Source organism: Schistocerca cancellata, chromosome 4 (genome assembly GCF_023864275.1).
Source record: "Schistocerca cancellata isolate TAMUIC-IGC-003103 chromosome 4, iqSchCanc2.1, whole genome shotgun sequence".
Taxonomy (NCBI): domain Eukaryota; kingdom Metazoa; phylum Arthropoda; class Insecta; order Orthoptera; family Acrididae; genus Schistocerca; species Schistocerca cancellata.
In genome coordinates this window covers 922,969,210-922,996,395 of record NC_064629.1, presented here as the reverse complement: position 1 = coordinate 922,996,395, position 27,186 = coordinate 922,969,210, and the positions used below count along the sequence as shown (strand labels likewise).

The 27,186-nt window shown below is 37.3% G+C and overlaps 1 protein-coding gene across 2 annotated transcripts in view; it reads left to right on the top strand.

Annotated features, from left to right (window-relative positions):
- LOC126185108 (monocarboxylate transporter 3) overlaps nucleotides 1–19,745 on the top strand; it is a 432,092-nt gene extending 412,347 nt beyond the window's left edge. For both annotated transcript variants that reach the window (XM_049927915.1, XM_049927916.1), the window contains exons 7-9: nucleotides 7,141–7,307; nucleotides 13,797–14,019; nucleotides 17,358–19,745. In XM_049927915.1, coding sequence (XP_049783872.1) covers nucleotides 7,141–7,307; nucleotides 13,797–14,019; nucleotides 17,358–17,743 — 776 coding nt within the window. In that variant the 3' untranslated portion in view covers nucleotides 17,744–19,745. The remainder of the gene's footprint in view (nucleotides 1–7,140; nucleotides 7,308–13,796; nucleotides 14,020–17,357) is intronic.
- The last annotated feature ends 7,441 nt before the right edge of the window (nucleotides 19,746–27,186 follow it).

The following is a 27,186-nucleotide window of genomic DNA, read 5'->3' as shown; positions in this document are numbered from 1 at the left end:
GATGTAAACTGTACTGGATAGGGAATGAGAGGGGAAGAAATGGAGTGGCAATAGTAGTCAGAGAGGGTCTGCAGGAGGAGGTGGAAGGTATCAATGATCGAATGATAAAAGCCAGAGTACGAGTGAAAGGAAAAAGATTGAAATCATCCAAGCATATGCCCCACAGGTGGGGTGTACAAAAAAGGAGAAGGAGGAATTTGAAGATGACATGCAAAAGCAGCTAAATGGAGGTAATCAGATTATAATAGGGGACCTCAATGCACATGTTGGCACAGACAGGAAAGGATTCGAGGAGATAATGGGACCAGAGGGCTGGGGGAACCGGAATAGAGAAGGAAAATTGTTGCTGGAATTCTGCAAGAGGAATGGGCTGACGATCGCAAATTCCTGGTACAAGAAGAGAAGTAGTCACAAAATAACTTGGTACAGTGGGGACTGGTCCCAAACTTCAGTAGTAGACTATGTACTAGTGGATAGGCAGATGATGAGCAGCCTCACAGATGTTAAGGTCGTTCCATCTGAGGCCTTAGACAGTGACCATCGGCTGTTGGTAGCCACCCTGAGAGAGAGAAAAGATAGGAGGGCAACAGATATACAGGAGAAAAGGTTGAAGACATGGATGCTGAAAGAGGATGAACGGAGGACCCAGTACCAGACACTGATCAGGAAGAAGCTGCCAAAGGAAGATCAGAGAACAGTGGAAGAAGAATGGGGAGATTTTAAGAGGGCCCTAGTTGAGGCAGCTGAGATTGTGTGCGGAAGAACTAGCACAAAGAGGAGAAGCAAGGAAACCCCATGGTGGAACAACATATGTAAAGAGGCAGTACTTCGAAAGAACAAAGCCTTCAGAGAATGGTTCCAGACCCGAACAGAGGAAGCTAGGGTAAAATATAAGGAAAGCAAGAAAGCGGCACAGACCATAGTAAGGGCGGAGAAGAAGAAGTGGATGGAAAAATGGACAAGAATGTTAGAAGAGGACAGTGAAGGGAACAAAAAAGTACTTTACACCATGGTAAGAAATAAGAGGAACGACAGAAGCGAGTGCCTGAGAATCATGGATAATAATGGAAGAGTTGTGGAGGAAATGCATGAGCTCAAAAAGATTTGGAAGGAGTACTTTGAAGATCTGTTGAATGCCGCCAAGCGGGTAACTAACAGCGATGGAGAGCCTAAGGCAGCAGACGATGATAATAGTGGGGAAATTGATGATCTAACTTGGAATGAAGTGGAAGAGGCCATAAAGAGGATGAAAGGGGGCAAGGCACCAGGTTGGGACGAAGTAACAGTGGATATGATACGAGCAGCCTGAGAAGTAGGAACCCAGTGGCTATACAGAGTGCTGAGGGTGGTGTGGAAGGAGAACAGAATTCCTGAGGATTGGAAGAAAGGAATTATAGTCCCGATCTTCAAGAAAGGGGATAAAAGGAGATGTGAGAACTACAGAGGAATCACCCTGCTATGCCACTGTGGAAAAATCTATGAAAAGATCCTGGAGAAGGGAATAAGAAGCAGTATTGTTTCAGACCGGGAAGATCAACAACGGACCTCATATTTGCAGTAAGGCAACTGCAGGAAAGGCACTATGAGTACGGGAAGGACTTAATCATGGCCTTTTTAGATATTGAGAAGGCGTATGACAGTATCTGTAGGGACAAGCTCTGGGATGTGCTGAACGCAAAAGGGATAGATGAAGAGATAACACGAAAAGTCAGAAAAATGTATGAGGGAAGTGAGAGTTGTGTGAAAGTGGGGAGGGAACGTACTGCATGGTTCAAGCTGGAAAATGGGCTGCGACAGGGAAGTGCACTTTCGCCTTTATTGTTTATTACTGTTATGGATGAAATCCTACAGCAAGTGTCAGATGCAATTGGAGATCATAAAATGAAAGCAGTGCTTTTTGCCGATGACCTGATGTTATGGGGAAATTGCGAGAAGGAGGTGCAAGAGCAGTTAGATGCATGGGAGGCAACGGCAGCACAATATGGAATGCATTTCTCTGCAAAGAAAAGTGAAATAATTGTCACAACAAGGAAGACGAATAGGCCAAATGTGGATATAACTTGTGGAGGGGAAAAACTACAAGTGGTAGAGAACTTCAAGTACCTGGGAAGCGTGATTGAAAGTAAGGGGGGAAACGCAATGGAAATAAATGAAAGGTGCAGAAAAGCAGGGCAGTTCTACAAATGCATTAGGGGGCTTATTTGGAGCAAGGAGGTGCCACAGAAATCCAAGGGAATTATATACCGAACCTACTTTGTCCCCATATTGGCATACGGAAGTGAGACATGGGTAATGCACAAAAGCGACAAAAGTAGAATACAGGCTAGCGAAATGAAGTTCCAGAGGAGCAGGTTGGGTGTAACAAGACGAGACAGATTGCGAAATGTGTATGTGAGGGAAAGACTAAAGGAGGAACCAGTACAGGACAGGATAGAAAAATCAAGACTGCAGTGGTATGGACACATGAAGAGAATGGATGAGGGAAGAATTCCAAAGAGGATGTTTGATCTGCAACTGGAGGGGAAGAGGCCCAGAGGAAGACCAAGAGATAGATGGGTGAAGGGAGTGAAGGAATGTGTGACGAGAAGAGGAGAGAACTGGACGAAGGTGGAAGAGGGGGAATGGTGGAAAGACAGAACACGATGGAGAGGCTTGTGTTCCCGACAGACCCAGCCAGTGGCTGGAAACTGTCCAAGATGATGATGATGATGATGTTTCCTGCCAGAGATATAAGATTTGAACCATTTTGCAGCATTTCCTGTTACACTATAATATTCTAATTTACTTAAAAGGATATTGTGATTTACACAGTCAAATGCCTTTGACAGATCACAAAATATACCAGTTGCCTGCAATTTTATGTCTACTGAATTAAGCACATTTTCATTGTAAGTGCAGATAGCCTTCTCAATATCAGAACCTTTTAGAAATCCAAACTGTGACTTTGACAGTATGTTATTTGAGATAAGATGGTTATAAAGCTGACTGTACATTACTTTTTCTAAAATTTTGGACAATGCTGGCAACAGTGAAATTGGACGGAAATTTGATGCTATTTCTTTATCTCCCTTCTTAAACAGTGGCTTAACTTCAGCATATTTCAACCATTGAGGAAATATTCCACTGATAAATGACTGGTTACACAGATAGCTTAATATGTTACTTAGCTCAGAATCCCATTCTTTAATTAATAATTTCATCATACCCACTAGATGTTTTTGATTTTAAAGATTTTATGATGGACATTATTTCTGTTGGGGTAGTGGGGGTCAAATTCATATTATCTAAGTTACTTGAAATGTCTGGTCTGAGGTATTCCATAGCAGCATCTACCAAACCTGACAATCCCATCTTTTCAGTAACAGTTATAAAATGTTTGTTAAAGAGTTCTGCAACACTATACACATCTGTCACCGATGTATCATTTACTCTTAATGCTATTTCTTCCTCTTCATGTCTGGTTCTACAGGTCTCCTCCTTCACTATATCCCATACTGTCTTTATTTTGTTATCTTATATGACTATCTTTTCCCTGTAATATATTTGCTTTGACGTCCGTATTACAGTCTTTAATATTTTGCAGTATTTCTTGTAATGTGCTATAGCATCAACATCAGAAATGTTTCAGATTGACAGATAGAGTTTTCTTTTTGTTTTACAAGATACCCCTATTCCTTGAGTAATCCATGGCTTCTTTGTAGACTTTGCTCTAACCTTGGTAAGTTTCGGGGGAAAACAGTGTTCGAATAAGGTAAGCACTTTAGTAGCAAAAGTGTTATATTTTTCATTCATGCCATGAGCACTGTAAACATCAGTCCAGTGAATGTCTCTGAGGAGTGTCCTAAAATAATCAATTTTTGGCTTATTGATTACCCTCTTGAGCTCAGATTTAACAGATTTTATACCTTGTTCAGTATTAACATTTAACAGAAGGAACTGCATGTCATGGTCTGAGAGGCCATTGACTATTGGTTTTGCAGCATACTGCTGCGAGAGCCAGAACTGGGGGCGGGAGGGGGATGGTGTCTGCAAATGGAGCAGTGTTTGCGGCTGTCGCCCGTGGAGGAGCTCTGCCAGACTGTTTCCATCAATTACGATAGGTGCTCAAAAACAGGGTGAGGGCTGACATGGTTCGAAACGTGTTGACCGCCTTCGTCATCTGGTGTTTAAAAGTGCAGACAAGCCTCTCCACCATGCCATTGGACGAACGGTGGAAAGGGGGACTACAGATATGTTTGATACCATTGGCCTGACAGAAGTCATGGAAGGAGGATGCCGTGAATTGGGGACCATTATCAGAGACCAATGTGTGTGGCAGACCCTCATTGGCGAGAACGTGAGTGTAGCCTCTGTGGTGGTGGATGCCATGCAGACAACATATGGGTATGTGGAGTAGGCATCAACGACGAGTAACCACATGGACTCCAAAAACAGGCCTGCAAAATCGATACGGATGCAATCCCAGGGCTGGCGAGGCACAGGCCAGGGTGTAAACGACTGAGGGGGGCTTGCCTGGTGACGCGCACAGACAGTGCACCCACGGACCAGGTGCTCAATATCGCCATCGATGCCAGGCCAAAACTTTCATACAGGACATACCCCAGTGCCCACGGTGTAACAAAACAAGCACCCAAAGATGCAATTCCAGAGGGATGACCACCCAATGGGCATCCGACTCCGTGGCCAACAAAAGGACATCATCGACAACGGAGAGCCTGTGGGACAGGTGGCGCCAGGGGCTGAAATCAGACAGCATCCGATGAGTAACATAGGAGGGCCACCCATGGAACACATAGTTGAGAACCCGCCGCAAGACAGGGTCATGGCGGGTAGCTGCAGCAATGTGAGCAGCCATAAGAGGTAGACCGTCCAGTGCATCCCAGCGGGCAGAATCGATGTGAACACAGAGGACCTCCTGTTGGTCAAAGACTGGATCAGGGCCTGCCGGGAGACGTGACAAAGCGTCCGCATTAGCATGGTGAGTGGTGGACTTATACTGGATGGTGTAAGCGTAATTACATAAAATCAATGGCCAGCGCTGGAGACGTTGAGCCGTCCGCTCTGGAAGGTGATAGTGGGGTCCGAAAAGTGTAACCAATGGTTTATGGTCCATCAGGAGGGTGAACTTTGCCCCAAAGAGATAGGTGTGAAATTTTTGGACAGCGAACACGATCACCAGGGCCTCCTTTCCAGCCTGGGAGTAGTTCCGTTGTGCTGGGGTCAACGTCTTAGAGGCTTAAGCGATGGGCTGTTCAGAGCCATTGGCATCCCGGTGCGAAAGGATGGACCCAATGCTGTATGCCAATGCATCAGCCACCACAACCAAGGGGCGGTCCGGAGAGAAGGGAGTAAGGCAAGCGGCGGAGTTTAGCATCGCCTTTAAATGGAGAAAAACCTGGTCACAGTCAGGAGTCCAATCAAAAGGTACCCCTTTGCAGTGCAAGTGATTGAGGGGTTGAGCAACGGAGGCAGACTGGGGCAAGAACTTTAAGTAATAAGTAACCTTGCCCAAAAACACCTGGAGTTCAGATAAGTCCTTGGGACGAGGAAGGGCCTCAATAGCCGCGACATTATGACCCAAAGGGCAGATTCCATCTTTGCTAAACCAGTGGCCTAAGTATTCCACTTCCGGTTGAAAAAAAACAACACATGTCCAGCTGACAGCATAAACCAGCAGACTGCAGAGCATGAAATAAGGCGCTGAAGTTTTGCAAATGTTCCTGGCGGGAACGCCCAGTGACCAAGATGTCATCCAGATAATTCACACAGGTGAGGATAGGCTGTGTAAGCTGCTCCAGGAATCGCTGGAAAATGGCCGGCGCTGAAGAGACACCAAAGGGAAGGTGCTTGTACTTATACAGTCCAAAAGGCATGTCGGTAACCATGACGTTCTGAGATTTGGCATCCAAGGGCAACTGGTAGTATGCCTCAGCCAGGTTGATCTTTGAAAAATACTGTCCCCTGGAAAGCTTGGCGAGAAGGTCTTCCAGTCGGGGAATGGGGTAAGTGTCAACAAGGGACTGAGCATTGACTGTAGTGCCGAAGTCCCCACACAGCCAAAGGGACCCATTGGGTTTCCATATGACCACCAGTGGCATCGCCCAGACACTGTAAGTTACTGGCTCCAGAACGCCAGCTGCCTGGAGCCGATCAAGTTCTTGCTTGATTGCCAACCGTAAGGCCACCGGAAGGGGCCGGGCCTGGAAAAAGCGAGGCTGTGCATCCAGCGGTGGAGTGATGTACGCCTGAAAGCTGGAAGCACATCTGAGATCCGTTGCAAACAATGACGCAAAAGTGGAGCACAGATCATCCAAGTCCTGAAAAGGAACAGCCATGGAAACAACCTTAACTTGGTTGGAAATTGAAAAGCCAAACAGTTGAAATGCATCCAGGACAAAAATATTCGAAGCCGACAGATGGTTTCCTTTGAGGTAGGAAGTGAATGTGGACATAGTATTGGATGACACATCGAAATTTAAATAAACTACTCTATATTTCTTTCTGCAAGTGATAGATGAAACTGAACATTTCGTCAATACAGTTTCTGGTTATTGCACCTATTGGAAACCAAGATCAGACCATATACCTCAGAATTATTCCCTCGTTGGTCATTCTGTTGTCTTACTTTTGAAGCATTTGTATGTATCTCACTTCTTTCCAGACCTCAGTGACTTATCTCCACAGAATCACAGGAACCTAATTTTTATGTGTGTTCCACTGATTGATTGTTGGACAGTGTGATTCATCGTACTACTTACTTATTAATACTGATTTTCATGTGGCATTATCCTTAACCATAATTAATTTATAACTTTGAAATTGATTGAAATTATTACAGTATTGTGAAAACAAGTGTAAGAAAAAGGAATCATTTCATGTTAACTATCATACATGCTGTTTCATTCGTTTTCATCCTTAGATCAACTTCATAGGGTCTATGTAATCACATGTCATAGCCAGGAGTCTTTGCAGCATTCTTTTGCTATGTTAAATGCACTGTAATTAATCCAAAGAGAGATAAGCTCATTAAAAATACAACTATTACCATATAGTTTCTAGTTCTTAAATCACACCTCGAGGTGCAAATAATGAAATATGAAGGTATTGCTTTCTAAACACTACTTCTCTCTTTTTTTGCAGCATGCTCACAGTGTTGTCCTGAATCATTCAGATCAATTTTGGGGACGATGATGGACATGTCTTTGCTCAAAGATCCCGTGTTTATGCTCATTAGCGTCAGCAATTTGTTTGGCATGATGGGACTGTATGTACCATTTGTGTACCTGGTTGATGCTGCAATTCTTGATGTAAGAACATCTTTTTATTATTATCTTTGGTACCTAGTTTAATCATTTAAATGTCATGACTGGACAGACTGTAACATTCTTACAACCCTTTAATACACATAATTAGGAATATACATACAATAAAACAGAAATACATAAATGAAACGTATTAGGTTCTTGTGTAGCTTGATAACTGGAAAGACAGGTATTTAATAGTTCACTTTCTTTATGATCTACCAAATTCAATGATAAGAATTTCTTTTAAAAATAACCAAGATGTGTATCAGTGTGGTTACATTTCCATATAAAATAAAGTATCAGAAGTGAAGTCTGTGTTTAGTAGGTATGTTAATATTGTATTAATCTGAATGCTCACGGGCTGAGCATGATCTAGGTAACTGTAGACAGTTATGAAAAGAAATTAAGTTTGACTTAAGTTTTGTCTGAAGTTTTTCATGAAACTTGGGTGTAATGTGGTGGCACAAAACTTTACAACAGTCACAGTCATCTTGTTCATTTCACTAGCAATATTCTGACAGACACTATATAATATTCTATATTAATTGGCCAAAAGTCATGCAAAGGCAAAAAGACTTGAGTCAGTGGTGAGCTATTAAGCTTTTTCTGTGTGTTTTCATGTATATTTAATTTGTTTGGTTTTGAATGGGCAGTGACAATTGGTTGCAGCTTAGTCAGGCTCTAGCATCCATTGGTGACATACCAAGAGAGTAGAAAGTTACATATTTAGCTTTCTCTATAGTGTAGCTTTACTAGTACTAGAATGGATAAAGTGTTTGCATACTGAGTGCAGATGCAGGAGGAGGTGGCTGCAGTTTGTGAACAACTTTTGGCCATTGTCAGCCACTTGCAGGGTGCTACCTTAGGATGTGGAGGTAGTGGAGAATCTGGCCCATCACATGGGATACCTCAGGTGTTGCTTGTTTCACCCAAGTGCTCTAGGCACTGAGAAATACACCCAGTGTGGGGAATCTACCTTCACCATAGAGGGACCAGCAAGTTGTAATATGTTTGTCTCATTCAAGGCAGAGGGTAAATGTTGAGGCTGGAGTGCACAGGTGGCTTCTGGCTTCTCCTTCAGCAGGGTCCATGTAGTCACACGGGGACAGGAGTTTGCTAGTTAATGTGAGTTCCATTGTTAGGCAAATTCCGGAACCCCTTAGGGAAGTAACCTCTAGAGCTGGAAATAAGTCGAATGAGTGCTTTGCATGTCTGCTGGTGGGCCTCATCCAAAATGAGTCATCTGCAAGTTGTGGCTCTCATCGGCACAAATGATGTCTGTTGTTTGGGTTCTGATGATGTCCTCAGTTCATGGAAGTACACTGGCCTCACTTTCAAAGTGCAAGCAGAGCTCAAAATTTGCAATTTCAGACTCAGAGTTGATCAGAATCCTTTGGTTTTGATCCAAGTGGAGGGTCTCAACCAAAGGCTCCATTGATTCTCTGTTGGTCTTGCCTGCAGACTTCAGGACCTGTAGTATTAGATGGAGAATTGTAGAACTACCCTTGTTATGTCAGGGGTGGAAAACACAAAGAAAGCAGCTACTTGGGTAGCAGAGCACTTTTGAAGTGCACAGGAGAGTTTCTCTGTCTAGCCAGTTGTTGAGGCCCTCTGACGAACACTTGCCAGTCAACATGCAGGGAGTAAAATCAGACCGTGTGCAAAGTAAAGATACTCTAAAATATTTACTGAAGCATGAAACATACATCAAAAAGACAGAGTCTACAAAATTACAGACCAGTATCCTTTTTGCCTTGGAGGTATTGAACATATTCTGAATTCCAATATAATAAGTTTGCTTGAGATGGAAAAGCTTCTATCCACATATCAGCAGGGATTTAGAAAGCATTACTCATACAAAACTCATTTTATCATTTTCTCACATAATTTCCTGTGAGCTGTGGACTAAGGGCAACTCCTCGATTTCTGAAAAGCATTTGACATGTTGACCCACTACAGACTGTTAAAAAAGAATCTGAGAATAAAGTTAGGTTCCCATATATGTGATTGGCTCAAAGACGTCATAAGTAATAGGACTCAGTGAGTTATCCTGTATTATGATATATTTTTTGTTAATGTGCTATGTGACACACTCACATTAATTAAATAACTCCTCAAGAGTTCGAACTTATTCTGCACCTGCACTGACAGTATCAGTTTTTTCTGTCAGGTGCATATATATTGGTCTATGTGCGGTGTCTCTTCTTTGGAACTTTAAATTCAGAATATGACCCAAGACAGAATGTCCCTGAAAAATAAGTTTTCCTTTGAGTGTCATTTATGCAGGACTGTGCACAAACTCATTTATTGAGCTGTTGTAACAGAAGAGAAAACATATAAATTTGCAGGTGAAACCTTAATATTTCAAAGACTATGGAGTGGTTTGTTAAGGGGTCTGTTTGAGTTGGATGGAAAGCATGCTCAAATAGTGAAAGCAGTTAAGATGATTGTTCATGTAAAGTAGGATATCTCAGTTTGAGTCCTGGTCTAGCACAAATTTTCACTTGCCTCCAATGAACTAACTACAATGCCTAGTTATGACTGAGGTCTGAGTTTCTCTTGTCATGTGCAAATATGGCTGCTGAATCAAAAAATGGTGTCTGTTCCTTCTGATACGTCCAAGGACAATGGACATGTCCAAAAAAATGCCACCACTCATATAATAATATATATGCACCTGATGGTGAATACGGATACCTTCAGCGCAGAAGCACACTATGTATGAACACTTGTGGGAATCAGGTGAAGCTATGAGCAATGAGAATAATGGACAATGGACACTACATGTATAGTGTGCAGCAAGCTGAGAATTGGGGTTGGGTGGGTATTTGATTGATTTTATTTTATTTTGTGTTCCATAGGTCCAACTGTGTTGGGTTCACAAGGATGTGGAACGAGTCACTTTTTTACAAATACAATATGATAATCTTATAGTATATACAGACATTTGAGTACATAATTATATAAAAATTTATACAGTAAATTCTTTGAGCAGCAATACAGAAAAAAGAAAATACATATTTCCTTAGAATTGTTAAAGCACTACAGAAAACAGATACAGAGCACACACAGATACAGAACTCAAGTTAAATAACATTCTCAGTAGCATTATGTCAGCTTGTATTGTATAATATTAAAATTTTACAATTTATTTAGTTAAAAATTCATCTAGACTGTAAAAAGCTTTTTCTAGCAGAAATATTTTTAATGCTTTCCTAAACTTACTCTTGTTATGAATCTCTGTCTTTATTTCAGGAGGAAGAGCATTGAAGAGTTTTGTTCCAGGGTAGCGGACACCCTTTTGCGCCAAGCTCAAATTTCTAATGCTCATGATAATTACTGTTTGGCTGAAATATTTCTATATTTTTACAGACAAAACACATGAGAGAAAAAATATATTGGCATGTAGTTGTGTATATTTTAAGTTTTTGAAAGTTATTTCTACACAAGTCTCTTGAACACAATCCACATATAATTCTTAAAGCTCACTTCTGTGCAAAGAACACTTTCCTTGCTAATGGCTGGTTGCCCTAAAAAATAATGCTGTATTCAACGAGTGAGTGAAAATAGCCACAGTATGCCACTTTTCCAGTGTTAGGTTCACCATATGTAGAGACAACCCATAAAGCATATGTAGCAGAGCTAAGCCTCTTACAGAGATCTATAATATGTGAAGACCAGTTCATTTTCTTGTCAATGTGCACTCCAAAAATTTTGTTGTTTCCATTCTTTCTATTGGCTGATTACCACATGCCACACTTATCTCTCTCTCTTTTTCTGTTTTTGTACAGAACTAAATAAAGCTGGTCTTACTGGAATTTAATGAGCGACCATTCACCTTGAACCAAGTAACCACATCTGAAAGTATGTGATTACTGAGTTCCTCAAGATTACTATCTGTTCTACTGCTCATAAAAATTGTGGTATCATCTGCAAATAATGTTAACTTACATGTCAGCCTTGTACATGATGGTAGATCATTTATAAAAATCAGGAATAATAGTGGCCCTGAGGCACTCCACGTGTAATGGAACTCCATTCAGAATGTGAGGAAACATCACATACTCCACCTGAGCTATTCAAGACAACTTTTTGTTTTCTGTCTTGGACTGTAGCCAATTGCCTGCAACACCACTTATTCCTACTAATTTTGCTTTTTGCAAGAGAATCTCGTGATCAACACAATCAAATGCTTTGGATAAATTATAGAAGATACCAAGTGCTAGCATTTTTTCATTAAGGATTTCTAGGACTTCATTTGCAAGTGCATAGACTGCGTCTTCCATTGAAAGGCCCTTTTGAAAGCCAAATTGCCCCTTGCTGAGAACTCCATTCTTCATGAGATGATCAGTAATTCTTACATGTATTAGCTTTTCTAAAATTTTGGAGATAGCTGTCAGCAAATAGATACGTCGATAGTTAGTTAGTTCAGCTTTATCGCCATTTTTTTACAGGGGCTTCACAATGACATACTTAAGTCTACTGGGAACAACACCTTTCTGAAGGGAAGCATTGAAAATATGACAGAGAATGTCTCATATCCACACACAAGAATATTTCAATAAATTACTAGATATATTATCAACCCCTGCAGAGTTCTTACTTTTTAGAGACATAATGATTTTTTGAATTTCTTCTACAGTGACAGGATTAAGGTGCATTTCTGAAATTGTGTTTGAATATACTGCTTGACAAAGAGTTACAGCTTCATCAACATTGCGATTCCAACCAATCTGTTGAGTTACTGATAGGAAGTGTTTATTAAAAATCTCAGCCACACTTTTGGGGTTATCTACTAGGGTACCTTCATATTTGATTTTATTTACATCTTCTTTGCTTGTTGTATCTCATCCTGTTTCTTTTTTTACAATGTTCCAAATTGTTTTTATTTTATTATTACACTTATCTATTTTCTTCTCATAATAAAGGGCTTTTGATTTCTGTATTAGTTTCTTTAAAATTTTACAGTATAATCTATAGTGTTCCCATTTTTCTACATCTTTACATAATCTTATTGCAGCATAAGTTTCCCTTTTGGTTTTACATTACTGTTTTATACCTTTTGTAATCCAAGGCTTACTTACAGAATTGAAAGCACTGTTTCTGACCCATTTCTCAGAAAATATTTCTTCAAAAAGAGCACAGAATTCATTTAAAAAACAGTTAAATTTAGTATCAACATTATCATGGCTAGATACTAAAGACCAATCCATTTGATGCGACCTATGATTGAAAGTTTCTTTTGTCTCTTCATTCATTACTCTTATGAATTTCCATTGAGGAAATTGTTTTTTGAACAGATTAACATCATAAAGAATGAGAATTTGTTCATCATGATTTGAAAGCCCACTTATAACCTGCCTGACAGTATAATCCTGATGTCTACTCACATCTAAAAAAATGTTGTCTATCAGAGTTTGGGACTCAGATGTAATTATTGTTGGGAAGTTTATTACTGATATCAGATTATGTAAGGTCATCACAATCTCAAAGTCAATTTTATTGTTATTTTCTCTCATAAAGTTTATACTGAAATCACCTAAAAGTACAATAACCTTTGATTTTGAAACTGTCCCTCACAGAAGGAGTTCCATTAAATGTAGAAAAGTTTTTATGTCACCTGAAGGAGCCCTGTAGACAGCCAACGCTATTATTGTGTAGAATTTAGTTATTATTTCTGTTGCACATGCCTCAAATTGTTGTTCCACACAATATTTCTTGATATCTATAGCTTCGTATGCTACACTATCCTTAACATAAATTGCTACTCCACCTTTGTCTTTACTTTCCCTACAGTAGTATGTTACTAAACTATAACTTACTATAGATGACAAGTAACATGGTGCTCAGTTAAGCACAAAATCTGAGCATTATTTATACTATCCTTTTCATTAATGTTAATAAGAAGTTGATCTGTTTTGTTTAAGAGGCCCTTATATTTTGATGAAAGAACGAGATGCCTTCCTCCGGCTTTTTCATTCTATTACTGCTGTTACCTGACTGAGAATCCATTGGAGTCTGTCTTGAAACAGGAGGGAGGAGACACTTGACACTACCTACTGTTGTCCCTTCTTTTTCTTCAGGCCCACACAAGTGTGTTCCCATCGCAATGGCAGTTAAGACAAAAGGTCTCATAAACAGGGATATCTGGGTTTGAGACACAGTCCAGGACACATTTTTTGTTGTCACTATTTGATTTATTTCAATGCCAAATTGTGGCTGAGGCCTGATGTGCTCTTACTTTATTAGCAATATTTATTCTTCAGGTCCTTAAAGTGGCCTTACATGACAGCTCATCCATTATAGAAAACAAAAAATGGCAAATCTGTCTCAAAGTGTAAGTTACTACCCACCAAAGAAAAATATTTCTCAAATTCATTATTTTGTTTATAATTTCTATTTTAGATGTAAAACTCCTATGCAAAACTTAACTGCAAACTCAATATTACCAACTGTTTCATATTCACGTATTCCTTTTTCTTCTTTTTCCAGGGAACTGATTCCAACTCAGCATCATTTCTCTTGTCAATTATTGGTATTACTAACACCGTGGGGAGAGTGGCATGTGGCTATCTAGCTGATTTTCCTTGGATGGACTCTTTGCTGCTGAATAATATTTGCCTTGTTGTATGCACATTTGCTGTTGCTGCCACACCTTTCTGTCATACCTATGCAGCATATGTTGCAATGGCAATATTTTTTGGTCTTGCTGTCTGTAAGTATTAGCATTGAAAGACTACTAAAATGATTATTACTGCTATTGTTAATTATAAAAATATATTTATCTTGTTATATTTAATACAGATACAGGCAAACTGTAACACTTAAAATGCATCATTTACATGAAACAAACCCTGGAAGGCGAGGCTAAGGAAATACAGTGAAAAATACCATGAACCATATAAGTGTTGTAACTGAGGAAAAGGAAAGAAATATTCATGACATAATCTATTTTCAAAATTGTAAAAATAAAAGAAAAATGAATGGTTCACACATAAATATTGCCAGTCAGAAATATAATTGTAAAAAATGGTTAAAAATGAAAAAGTGTCTGACACACAGGAAGATACTGAAATAAAAAGACAGCAGGCACAGGGTGAAAGTGAAGCAAGCATGACAAAGTGCAAGACAAAGTTTGGAAATAGCCTGGGAAAGTTGGAGAGGATAGAGAAAGATTAAGGTCAAAATAAATGCATGACAAAATGTAGACATGGGAGAAAAGAGTATGAAATGATAAGAAAGTCAAGCATCATTTGAACAAACATTTGTCACACAGAAAATAATTAAAACAGCAAAAAAATATTCTTAATATATCAGTGGGATACATTTAATGAGTCACACAGATATCCTGACCTACATCAATAATGAGGGCGTCTGACTCTTGATCTGGCCAGCAGATTCTCAAGGTGTCTTATCTATTGATAACATCTGGTGCTGGGTTGCCAAGAGACAGACTAGCCAGCCAATATAATTGATGAACACTGGCAGTGATTTAAAACAGCATGGAGTGACATACCCATATTTCACTTTGACACAGTGCCAATGATTCTCACCTGGATCAGATTCATTGTTGCTGGCAATGGTGTCAGTTCTGTGCACTAATTTTTTGATCCTTTATACTCCCAGATCAACTACGCATTTAATCATGTATTTTTTCTAATATTCTGTTTATAAACAATAAGTAAAATTTTGTTATACACTATCCTTCTCAGTGTTGCACTTTTAATAACTAGCAGCTTAGTGTTAACAACTCTCCATCAGACATGTTTATATGCAGATCATGCTCAGTTTTCTCTGCCATAGCATAATGGATCTTTTCTATAATTTATCATTATGACACCACTTGGGCAGCTTGATGCATATGGAGGATTTATTTGCCAAGAGTGTGTATTGTGTAGTGTCAGTTCATGTTGCTGCTCTTGCTGCTGTTTCGGCTGCTGCTACCACTGCTACTGATGCTGCTACCAATTCTGCTACTGATAATTGCATATTAAATGTTTTATTGTTGAGAAAAGTATTTTTTTCCAAGGGCCCTGCACTTGTGTATATTGGTGCTGAAACAGGCTAAAATGCAAAAAAATTGTTTATCCTATTGTCTGTCCTATGGAAAAACAATTCATACAAGCTTGATGATCATCTGAAACACACTTCTTAAGTCTGTGACAGTGACACCCATCTGCTAAGTGTAGGTGCATGGAAGAACTAATAACGTAAAACTAAAACTGGCAAAGAAACATCAAAGAAGATGACACAGTTGGAGACGCAGGATTCAGATGGTTCAAATAACCATAAGTGATCCAGATTTATGTTTTTCAGTCTTTCCCTGTGAAATATATAACTCACTGTGCTGTGCTGTTACAGTTCCACATAAATAAATAGATAAATAAATATGAACCTTGATGAAGGTGTTTGATAAGAAACATTGGGAAATTATGAAAAAAAAGTTACAAAAGTTGCAACAGTAGTTTTGCTGTAGCATCACACTGATTCATCTAGAGTATTAAGAACTGTATAAATAACTCCTGCTTAATAAGAAGAAAAACCATCCAACAGAGAAATTACATATGTGTCCTGTTAATAACAATCAACCTACTCAACTATATAGGGCATTTCACAATTCCTGTTACCAGCTTTTAGAGCTTGTAGAGGGGACTTATTAGGTAAAGTTTAGATGAAGATCCCATCTCCTTAAATGTACAGGTTGAATATAAGATAAATTTAAAGTTAATATCACTTTCGACACTCCTACTTACACAGTACACACACAAACTGAGAAAAGGATACTGCCGTCAGTCCCTGTTGTAATTATGACATCTCTCAACATTTTCATCTGACTGTAATGGTAGCTGGTATGTTTGCAGCTAGGAAGGTTGACTGCTGTGCTCCATATATGTGCTGCACTCTCAAATTTTAAAGGATGTCATTCATCAGCCAGAAACAGATCTAATGATAAGGATTCAAAACATTACTTACACCACAGGCTCATTGTGTCTGCTGTGTGTGTACTGTGAAATGGGAGATTTGAATGTTAACTGAATTTCAAACTTATTTTACATCAAAACAGCACATTTCTGGAAATGAGTCCCTTATCAAAACTTTCTCTACTGCTTCCCCTCTACAACTCATAGAAGTGACAAGTAGGCTTGTGAAACACCCTGTATATTTTATGTAATACCAGAAAACCATACCAAGTGAGTTGATGTCACTACTTAATTAACACATTACAAAAATTACACATAGAAAATACACCCCACATAAAAGACAAAAGGAACTGTTTGACTGTCACAAAAGTGTGAATGCCAAAGCAAGCTAATTTTTATTTCTGAACAAAAAATGCAGTATCCGAGGAAACATAAGTAGACAGTATTACATAAAATTCTGACTAATGAAAAGTAACAAAATAAATGTTTATTTTATATGGAATATACGTCTGGTTATCATATCACTTTACTTTCTTTAATGCTACAACTAGTCTGGCCAGTTGCCTTCTGCTGGGCCCAAATCAACATTTCTGTTCTTTTTCTTTTCAAATACTAAAGTAAAATAACAAGTAAGATGCTGTGTCTTAATTGACCTAAAGTGAGATTAACAGGACTCTTAAATCAAAATGGTAATAATAATAATGATAATAATAATAATGATAATAATAATAATAATAAATGGTAAAAATATAATAATGATTCTAAACCTACATGTGTCACATTTTACTACTAAGAATTGAATACATAATGGTATCTGCAGAACCTTCGTGTGATTAATGAGTAGACAAACAACTGTCAGTTCCTGTTCAGCCTATGTGATTTAATTTTATCTAATCTTACACAGAATATTTGGTGCTGTTTGTCACCATATCAAATTAGAATTTGTTTTGTTACAAATCTTATTTGATTCTCTAAAAATGAGAGATACACATACTGATAATGTGTGGAAAACACTAGTCAGATATATTTAGATAAGCTCTCTCATGAAAGCTGATAGTGATAAAGACATTTTTCAAAAATTTCTCATATGTATATTATAGATTAAGTTAACAACTTTGTTCTTTATTTCCAGCTGGCTACATATCTCTCACATCCATCATCCTTGTTGATCTTCTGGGGCTTGATAAGCTCACAAACGCTTTTGGCCTTTTGATTTTGTTCAGAGGTGGTGCAGCAATTGTAGGGTCACCACTAGCAGGAGCTGTATATGATGCAACCAAGAGCTATGCCATACCTTTCTACATGGCTGCTGCATTCTTCCTTGTCTCAGCAGTGACCAGCTTCTTGGCACCATCACTGAAACGCTGCCTAGCATCACCTACTGCTCCACCTATCCCTGATGCACTCACTCCAATTAATGAGGATGTGGAAGAAGAAAATGAGCCAGATGTTGTGCCAGAAATTATTGAGACTGCTCCTTCTCCATCAGAAATAAAACAAATTGAGTCAGTATTGTGAAAAGACATTTAGTTTCCAATGTCACCAAAGATAATATTCACCTTAGTGAACAATTTATATGCACAACTTATAATATTTGTTGACTGACTGGACAGCACTCAAAAGAGGTCATGAAGTGAAAGTTTTACATGTATATCAAATAGGCTATTACAGTATTTAACGAACACCACATATAGCGGGTCTTTATACATTTTTATCCTATTTTTCAAAAAGTTGCCAAATTGAACAAGCATATTATTTTATGTAGTGTGCTGTGGTGCTCTGTGATTTTATAGTTGCTTAACAGTGAATAAACACACTAGTACAGCTTTCAGCTAAAAATATGAACCACAATGTTCTCTTTTGTATAACTTCAACTGTGCTGTCTTAGCTCATTATTGTGCCTCTACAACAAGATATGCAATCACACTAAGATTGCTGGATTTGTGCTTCTGTTTTCTGAATAAATTTTTGAAGTGATGCAATAATTTTGCACAAGACCGAAGTTTAATGTTACTAAATAATGTTGAGATAGAAGTAAAATATGCTTTATAGGAAGGACATATAACTATTTGTAGAAATGACTGTTTCCGTTGTTACTGTTCATGAAACATAAACATATATATAATGAAAATCCAGTGTTTTATTTTGATGCTTGTGGCAGAGCATATGTTATTGTTAAATGCTAACCACTGAGCTATGCATTTATATCAACAGAGGATGAAGTGCATGAGTTTGATATGTACAGTACAAAAACTGTTATGCACTGTATGTTTCTTGTGAACAATTACAATTTGTGGATCTTTAAAAAAGTAGATATTCACTACAAATCATAATTCATTAGAAAGTAGTTTAAACTGTTGATCACTAAACAGTCATTGTCAGTTTAGCATGAATGAAAGTAAACATAAAAGGTATATTTACTTAACACAAGATGACAAGTAGTTAACTGCAGCCATTAATGTTGCATTCCTCATGAGCACATGATTTTCTTTGCATTGTTTGGATGGAGGTGTTGAAAGGTTCATTAGAAATATGTAAACTACAACCAGTCTCATATGTATTTTACTCAATAACTGTGATATGATTATGCATATGTTAATGCATGTGCATGTACATGGAAATATATGAATCAAAGAATAAGGTACATGTATAATAATTAAACATGTTTTACTGTGATGGAATAAAGTTCATTAATTATTTTCCAGTCAGCAATATAATGTGAATCGACAGAGTCTGTTAGATATAAGAAATACTTCTAGCTAAACTTCCTGAGTTACCATGCTAGAAGATTCAAACAATGGATAAGCCTGGTTTCAGTCTGTCTTAGAAGCTGAGAAGTAATTCCACAATGTTCTATCCCTTCTCAGTACTCAGTCACTTAGAAATTTGCAGCTTGCTCTGAGAAGATAAAGGCTAAAATGTGAGCTGCACTAATTATCATGTCTATTTTCTTCGATAACTGTGATACAAGGATGTGTAAAATAAGAAATGCTTAGTAAAGTTGCACAGCTCTGAAGTTTCAAGTGAAGAAAGAAAAAAAATGTTGTACTAAAATATTTTGTTACTTATAAGATTGGAGTTATACTAAAATGGACTATATAATTAAAGTGTTAACTCTAGAAATGTACATCACTGACTCAGAGTCACATTTCTGAATTAAAGTTATAAAATGTGTTTTATATCATGAAATCATATAGGTGTGTGGATGAGTATGACTGTACAGCAAAGTGTGTGTTTTTAAGAAAAATGTATGAAAATGTATGTTGTATTTAAGTATGAGCCAAATGTTAATGAGGTGCTTGATGCTGTCCGTTTTGTTTACTCGTATGTTACCTGTGTACATTGCATTAAATCCTGTTTTGAGGAACTCTTAACACTGCTCATTCATTGTATAAAGATTATTTTAGTACAAGATCATATTTTCATGAAACTGAAACTTAAAACATTTTTCAAGTATCCATCAGTTACATAATATCATGCACGGTATTGCCAACAGAGAAATAAAAACAATTTTATTTTATTTTAATTGCTATGATATGATAGAGTTCCTGTAACTGTCAGGAAATATCCTATTATTCATACTTGAACTCGAAAACATACATTATTTTGAAAGTAGTTTATATTCTTGCCAGAAATAAATTATGTTTCAAGATATTAACTCACACAAAATGAAGTAAATAGAGCTGGTTAGTGATTTCTGTCTTATATAAAACTACTTTCTGACTAAAATGAGCTCAACTACATTAAGGTATAGTCTGTAGTAATAATTTTATTATTACATTAAACACTAGTTTGCCATACATATTTTTTATTAATTCATAATCACAATTTGCAAATGTTAATACTGATACACCAAATTATAAACAGTTTCTACTATTTTCTTATATTTTAAACATTGCAGCTTAAGTAACAGGTACAGTTCACACTGTTTCATATTTCAAGATATCACATCTCCTGCTCAGAGATAATTTAAAACTCAATATTATTTGTGTGACTATCCACACATATTTGTAAGCAAAAAAAGTTTCCATTATGTACTTGGTTTCCTCTACTTCTAAATCCTTCAATGATTTGTTATGCCAGAGATCATATAAAGTAGGCTGAATAAGACTTTAAACATTATCACACTTTCTGTTAACGAAAATGCTTACTGTATATATTTTTAACTTAACCAGAACAGTATAAATATTAAGGTTCAGTGCTGCTGTGTCCATTGCAAGACTTTCATATTGGCATTTGTAAAGGGGAATCCCCTTAACTATGTCTTCCATTTAAACTGAAAAAGACATGTCATCATCTTTTTTCTGATTAAAAAAGTAAAATATTAATAAGATGCAACCATCAAGAAATAAGATATATATATTCAACTTTTACTAAACCTCCTCTGACATTCTGGAATAATTCGGAAGTAATGGTTAAATTTTTGCTTTAGTCTCCCTGTCCCTCATTCCCAGCTCCAAATGGAATGAATTTGGCAGTTCATTTTAATCAGTTTTGGTCCTCCTAGCATTGTTCATCTTACATAAAGTTCCAATGAGGTGAGCTCAATGAATGGGTATATTTTGATGAGTGTCATTTTCACAACCTCCTGAGGAAATGTCAAGGCAGTATCTGTATATGGATGCTGCTGGAGTGGTCTTCTTCCCACCAGTGCCACTGGATGGGTTTAAGGGAGATACTAGGCTCAAGCACCATCTCTATCTGTCTGGCTCCACATCACGAAGATGTCAATGATGCTCATTTAAATGTTGTACTTTTTATGTGAGGTCACCCAGCTAAAACTGAAGATTTTTATATAAGTTACGCTCACTAGGCTAGATGAGATTATATATTTTCAATCCGATCATTGTTACCTTTTTAAAAATATTTGTAACTTCTGTTCATTCTGAACATGCTAGGGAGAATAATGTAATACATTACAGCATCATACTAGATACAAAAACTGTAAATGCTACATAAATAATTTGTAACATATATCTTATTACAGAATTACAGAGTTTAAGGAATGCTGAAGATTATTAAGGTCATGAAAAGTTAATTTATGATAACTTACTTCATATATAATTAACCAATCATGAACAATACCCATTCATATTCATTATCACAAGTAACAATTCATAGATCCAAATACTTTCACTTATAAATTTCACTTCCTAATTATATAAGATAATGAGTAGACATACAGGGGGTGAACAAATATATGGAAATACCAAGAACACAACATATGGCCGTGCCTAATGCAGTGTGGGAATACTGTTGGCGTTCAGAACAGCTTCTAGTCATCTCAAAATGGATCAGTATAGACACTGTATGGATTTCAAAGCAATATTATGTATTCCTTCTGCAAAACAGAGACAAGATCAGGTAACAATTATGCACCTTTCTCTCCAAAGTAGACCATGAAGGCTCAGTAGTATTGAGATGTGGTGCTTGTGGTGACCAGGGGAAATGCAACAATTCATCCATGTGCCTACAAAAGCAGGCCTGGATGATGTGTGCTGTGTGAACAGGGGCCCTGTCATCTTGGAACATGGCATCACCAATGGGGAACAAACATTCTACCTTGGGATGGACCTCCTTGACAGTAATGCAACATAGCAATGTACCCATGGTGCCCATGGAATACCATCATATGGCTGATCAAATCATCACTGACCATGCTTCCCTTATGGGATCTAAACTCAGCCAGAAGTAGGAAACAATCTGCAACAAGCCTCATCCGGCCAAATGATTTTCTTCCATTATTCTATAGTCCATGTTTTGTGACTTCGGCACCACATTTCCCTGTTATGCAAATTTGTAATCACTGATGTGTGGTTTTGGAATTCCAACTCAACCTGCATCTCTCTGCTTATGGACCTCCCTCCATGTTCTTTCAGTGCTGACAGGGTTCACGTTTGTGGCATTCAGTTCTGCAGTTACTTTCGCAGCAATCATCCCCTTATTTTCCATCAAAATCCTCTTCACAGCCATCTGTCATGATTGCACAACACACACCTTTCTCCTCATTTTGACTTATTCATGATGATTTTCTGATTTCTCTGTATGTGGTATAAACCCTTTAATATGGTGCATCTTTAAACATCAAATACTTCAGTTACCTCAGTTAAGGAAGCAACCACCATAGGATCACCAACAATTTTCCCATGTTTTAAGTCACTTAAATCTTACATAATGCACTCATAACCGCAAAGAACACTGTTGTGATCATGACAGACACTTGCAACAGATTGAAGACAGGTGATCTTCATGGCAGCAGTGCAACCAGCAGGCTTGGGTAGCATCTGCGTTTATATTCAAGTATTCATTTCACACAGTGTTTTCATATTTTTTGCCAACCCTGCAGTTTGTACCATCATTTCTTAAGCCACAAGAGATTTACTTTAAAGTGCAAGATGAGTTAATAGGTTTTGCAAACTGTCTTAGTATTATTAATTGCTTGTGCAGTTACATATATAACTAATTCTGTCAGTGTGTAGAATTAACTAATTCATTTTGCTCATTATAATAAGAAGTTAATGCATAATAGCATTTCCAGTTGCAGTAACAATAAATATAATCAGGTCTGAGCAATGGCACCTTTTATTTGAGAAAGTAATTTATTCATTCACAAATTAATTACAGAATGACATTTGACATGTCACCTTAATACAAAGAGATGAACAGCTAAAAAAATCTTGTGAAGATTTATTTTAAAGAAATGAAATGCCTACAACATGAACATATTGTAGGATGTTAGTATTGTATAAAGAAATGGTAAAGACAATAATATAAATATTTACCATTTGCTGATAATGGCATAAATTACTTGCCAGCTGAAAAATTATCTGAATGTAACAAAACATTATATTTTCTTTATTAAATTTCAGTAATGAATACATGGTAAGACAGTGGCAAAAACAAATAAACAAATCCTAAATGGTGAGAGTTTCATATGCATCATTACTTCTCAAGTAACAAGAATAGAAAGCATACTACACCTCCAAAAAAAAAAAAAAATAAATAAATAAATAAATAAATAAATAAATAAAAAAGATTTTGATAAATTATTGTAACATTGTTCTCCTTTTTAATGTATACTGAACTTTGTTTCATGATTTCATGCTTACATCAAAGCCAAAGACTGAGAGAAACTGTTGAGCTGTTCTTAAGTTATACTTAAGTGTAAATTCCAGAAACAGTTGCTGTTGGTGCACTCGAAATGCCATATAACTGGATAAATACAATCACAGTTAATAAATTGGATCACCAAGTCCAACATCCAGACTGAAGTAACTCCAACAGATACATCAGAAATACATATAATACGTTCATCTTTAGTAATCTAAAATTCCTTTTTCCTTTCTTCTTTCAAGAGTGAGGAGTGGCAGTTGGGAGAGAGGGAAGAGGTGTGTTTGGGGAGAGGTTAAGGCATATGGGGCAAGAGAAAGGAACCTTGATTTTCCAGATACACATGCTAAGAGAGACATTTCATCACAGATATACACACAATTTGGCGGCTGTAAGAAAACATGCTAAGTTCAATTTGCTAATTAGTATCAAAATTCAGGATATTTTCTCATATGCTATTTTTTAGTGGTAGTGGAACTTTTATATCAGAAGAATTATTTGCAGCAAAACTATGTTTTCTGTGCTCCAGAAATATTTGTAGTAGAAAAAATGGCAAACTCGAAAGCTAATAGTAGCACATCCAGCGGCTGGACTCTTGGTGGAAGGTAAGGCTACAATTCCAGATACAGCAGATGTGGTCTGCTCTGAGGTAAGATCCATACTCCAAATGAAAAATATTCCAAAATAATTATCTGTTTTATAGAATTCGGTGCTTTAAAAATGTCCATGTCTGACTATGGAAAGCTGATGTGAGAGTTGGAAGGATAAATTGTCTGTTATGACTGACAAACTAGAACAGTATAATTAATGAAATAGCTTGCATTTGTAGAGCACAGCAGTAAACGAGGAGGAAGACACTGACAACCCGCACATATAGGCTGTGCATTGCGTACTAGGTGTGAAAGAAAGCATGGTGAACATTGACAGAAACCATCAAGTAGGACAAAGAGTACCAGATGCAATCAATAATTACAAAGTTCATCTCATATTGAAAGAGGGCAGAGTTTTTACCAGAAGTAGCAAAGGCAGGGTTAATGATGAGAGAACATGTGAAATGATCAGCTGAAGTTTTTAAGAATATCCGATCCCATTTCAACCTCCAGAGCATATAGAAACCGAATTGTTGAATAGTTATCAAGACCACAGATGGAAGAAAGACAATTAAAAACGTGATTGAACTGAATAACATGAAAACTAGTTGAGCCAAACTGTAAACTTAACATTATTTGCCTTCGTTTGCTAACAAACAAAGGTAACTTCCCATATTATTTTAAATGATATTTTGCATTTATTTAAGTCTATAATTCTTATGTACTTGCACCTTCTTGTTTTGTTCTTATTATATTATACTTAATTGCATTTACTTAATTTCAGTTACTACTAATGCCACTAACGTTTTTTTGCATTATAATACTCTATCTCTTTGTAATAGTATCACTTTGATTATCACTCTCTTCCTTACTCACATGTCATCTAGGTTATCCTTGTTCATTATAAAAATTACAACCATTGTCATTATAGTGATTTATAACTGTATTGTAGCTTTCTATGCTGGTCTCACAAGTATCAGGTTTATTTTTCTCCAGTGCCAGCATCGCTCCTTTAAATCATCCCTGTTTTCCTTTCTGCTTTGAACTGTAAATCTACTAATTACATTAATTTCTTTCTATTCCTTCAATATTACTGCTTCATGGTCAAGAGTTAATAGTTTCACACTCATCATTATCTCAGCAATATCTCCTCAGAATGAGTGTTCCTCTTATATTCCCGAACCTCTGTAATTTCAGATAACCATAACTGCGATCTTCCTTCCTTCAGTGGCTGTAAGTAAGAATCTCATTAGGCACATGAACCTCTGGTATCCCCAAATTATGCCTTTTCTCAGGAATGTGAGTCATTGTCCCTTGCCACAGGTAGGCGAAGACTTGTAAAATGGATTCCAAACAGCTGCCCAGAAGCATTCATCAGAGATGATAGTAGTGAACTGTAATGTCCAATCCTTCCCTGCACATTCTGAAGAATTCAGCCTTCTTTTCCATCAACTCAACTTTCATGCAATCTTCCTGTCTGAAGAATGACAAAAGTCACACATATCCTCTGTATCAGTCCATCTCGAGAGACATATGTTTATTAGAAGTGCTGACAGGCCAGACAAGTATGGTGGAGATGTTAATGCATCTATGTAATTGAACTTAAGAACTCAAAGTCTTACACATATTTAACCCTAATGAAGAAAGGTAACCAGAATTCATGTTCCTGTAAATGAGTTTACAGAGCCAGAAGTGCTTACTTGGTGTCATTCCCTGTTGGTACAATGTTCACTTCAGTGTCACTAGAAGCACATAATTGTAATGGGAGAAATGGACATAGATTTGCTGAGAGACATTCCCTCCACAGTAAACCTAAGAAGACTGTTTAGTTGCACCAAAATGAATATTGTTCCATTATGACCTACACACACACACACACACACACACACACACACACACAAATACACCACACTGTGCCACTAGGCTTGTAATACTCTTATAGATGTCATTGAAATAAAAAGAGTGAGGAAGGGGCTATAATATTGACACTACTAAACTTGAGCTAAGCATTTGATAGTGTCAGCTTTAATGTAATGCTCAGAAATGTGTGACGGTAACACATCTGTTTGTAAGTAATGAGGAAGCATCCTCTCCCAGGAGTGTCACAGGGATAAGTAGTGCATTCAGGGACTGAAAATAAATGCAAAAAGTACCAAATAACTTGAGTATCTGATCAGAAATTAATTATTTCTGAATTCCAGTAGTGTCCCAATGCCATATCAGAAATCAGTGATCATTAGAGTAACATGGGGCAGTAAATACAGTTGTCACATTCAGGAAGGCTTCCCCTTATCTGTGTGCATTCAGGAGTTTTGAAATGCAAATTTTGCAATCATTCATTCTAACTGACCTCTACAATTGTGTCGTAATCCAAGACTGTATGAGTGGTAAAAACTCTAGATGGTTAGAAGTAACCATGAATGTTTGTCTATGTTAAATCTGCAATGTCAAAATGGTGGACCATGTTGGTGTTTCATACATCCAATTAAGGTGGTTATAACTAGGCAAGTTGTGTGATGATCATATACTGTATAATGCCTACTTCATTGGCTCTTCAGTGCACATGCATCCCAGGACCTCATATCAGAGCTAAGTACTTGTTATCATAATTGCAACACAAAATGTCACTTATCCTACATGTCCTCATCCATAAAACAAAAAGCAGAACAAAGAAAATCAGATATTCCTTCTCTGTTGTTTCTGCCTACCTCTAGAACAAGCTGCCCTGCACTCTGTGCACAATTCAATATTATGTTGCATTTAACAAAAAGCTGAAGCATTCCTTCAATGACTTCACAGCTTTTTTCCAAATAAATTTACATAAATGGTAAGTAAAGGAAATGCTCCCATGTTCTCTTCTCATTTCTTATTCAGTCATTCCACTTTTTTTCCACTGTCTTCATTACCTGCTTATATTAGATTACATTCAGTTTTTGTTCCATAGACCCAAAAATGAGATGATTCTTGTGGGTGTAGAACATGTCAGAAAGTATAACATACAAAACATAGGACTTTTGAATATAGTACTCACTTCCTTGATCATTTGTCAGGAGATTGTCAAAATATGTGAATACATTACAGTAATTAGGAACTGATACCCTAATATTTACACAATTAATTCACTCTCAGAATGAAACATAGTTATGCACTTTTAATAAATTTATCATACACAAAATATCTAGTCTTGACTGTTGTGACAAAGTGATGTGAAAACGGAATTCTAATAGAGATTTTCACTTAAACTGGTCTAACAGTCCATGT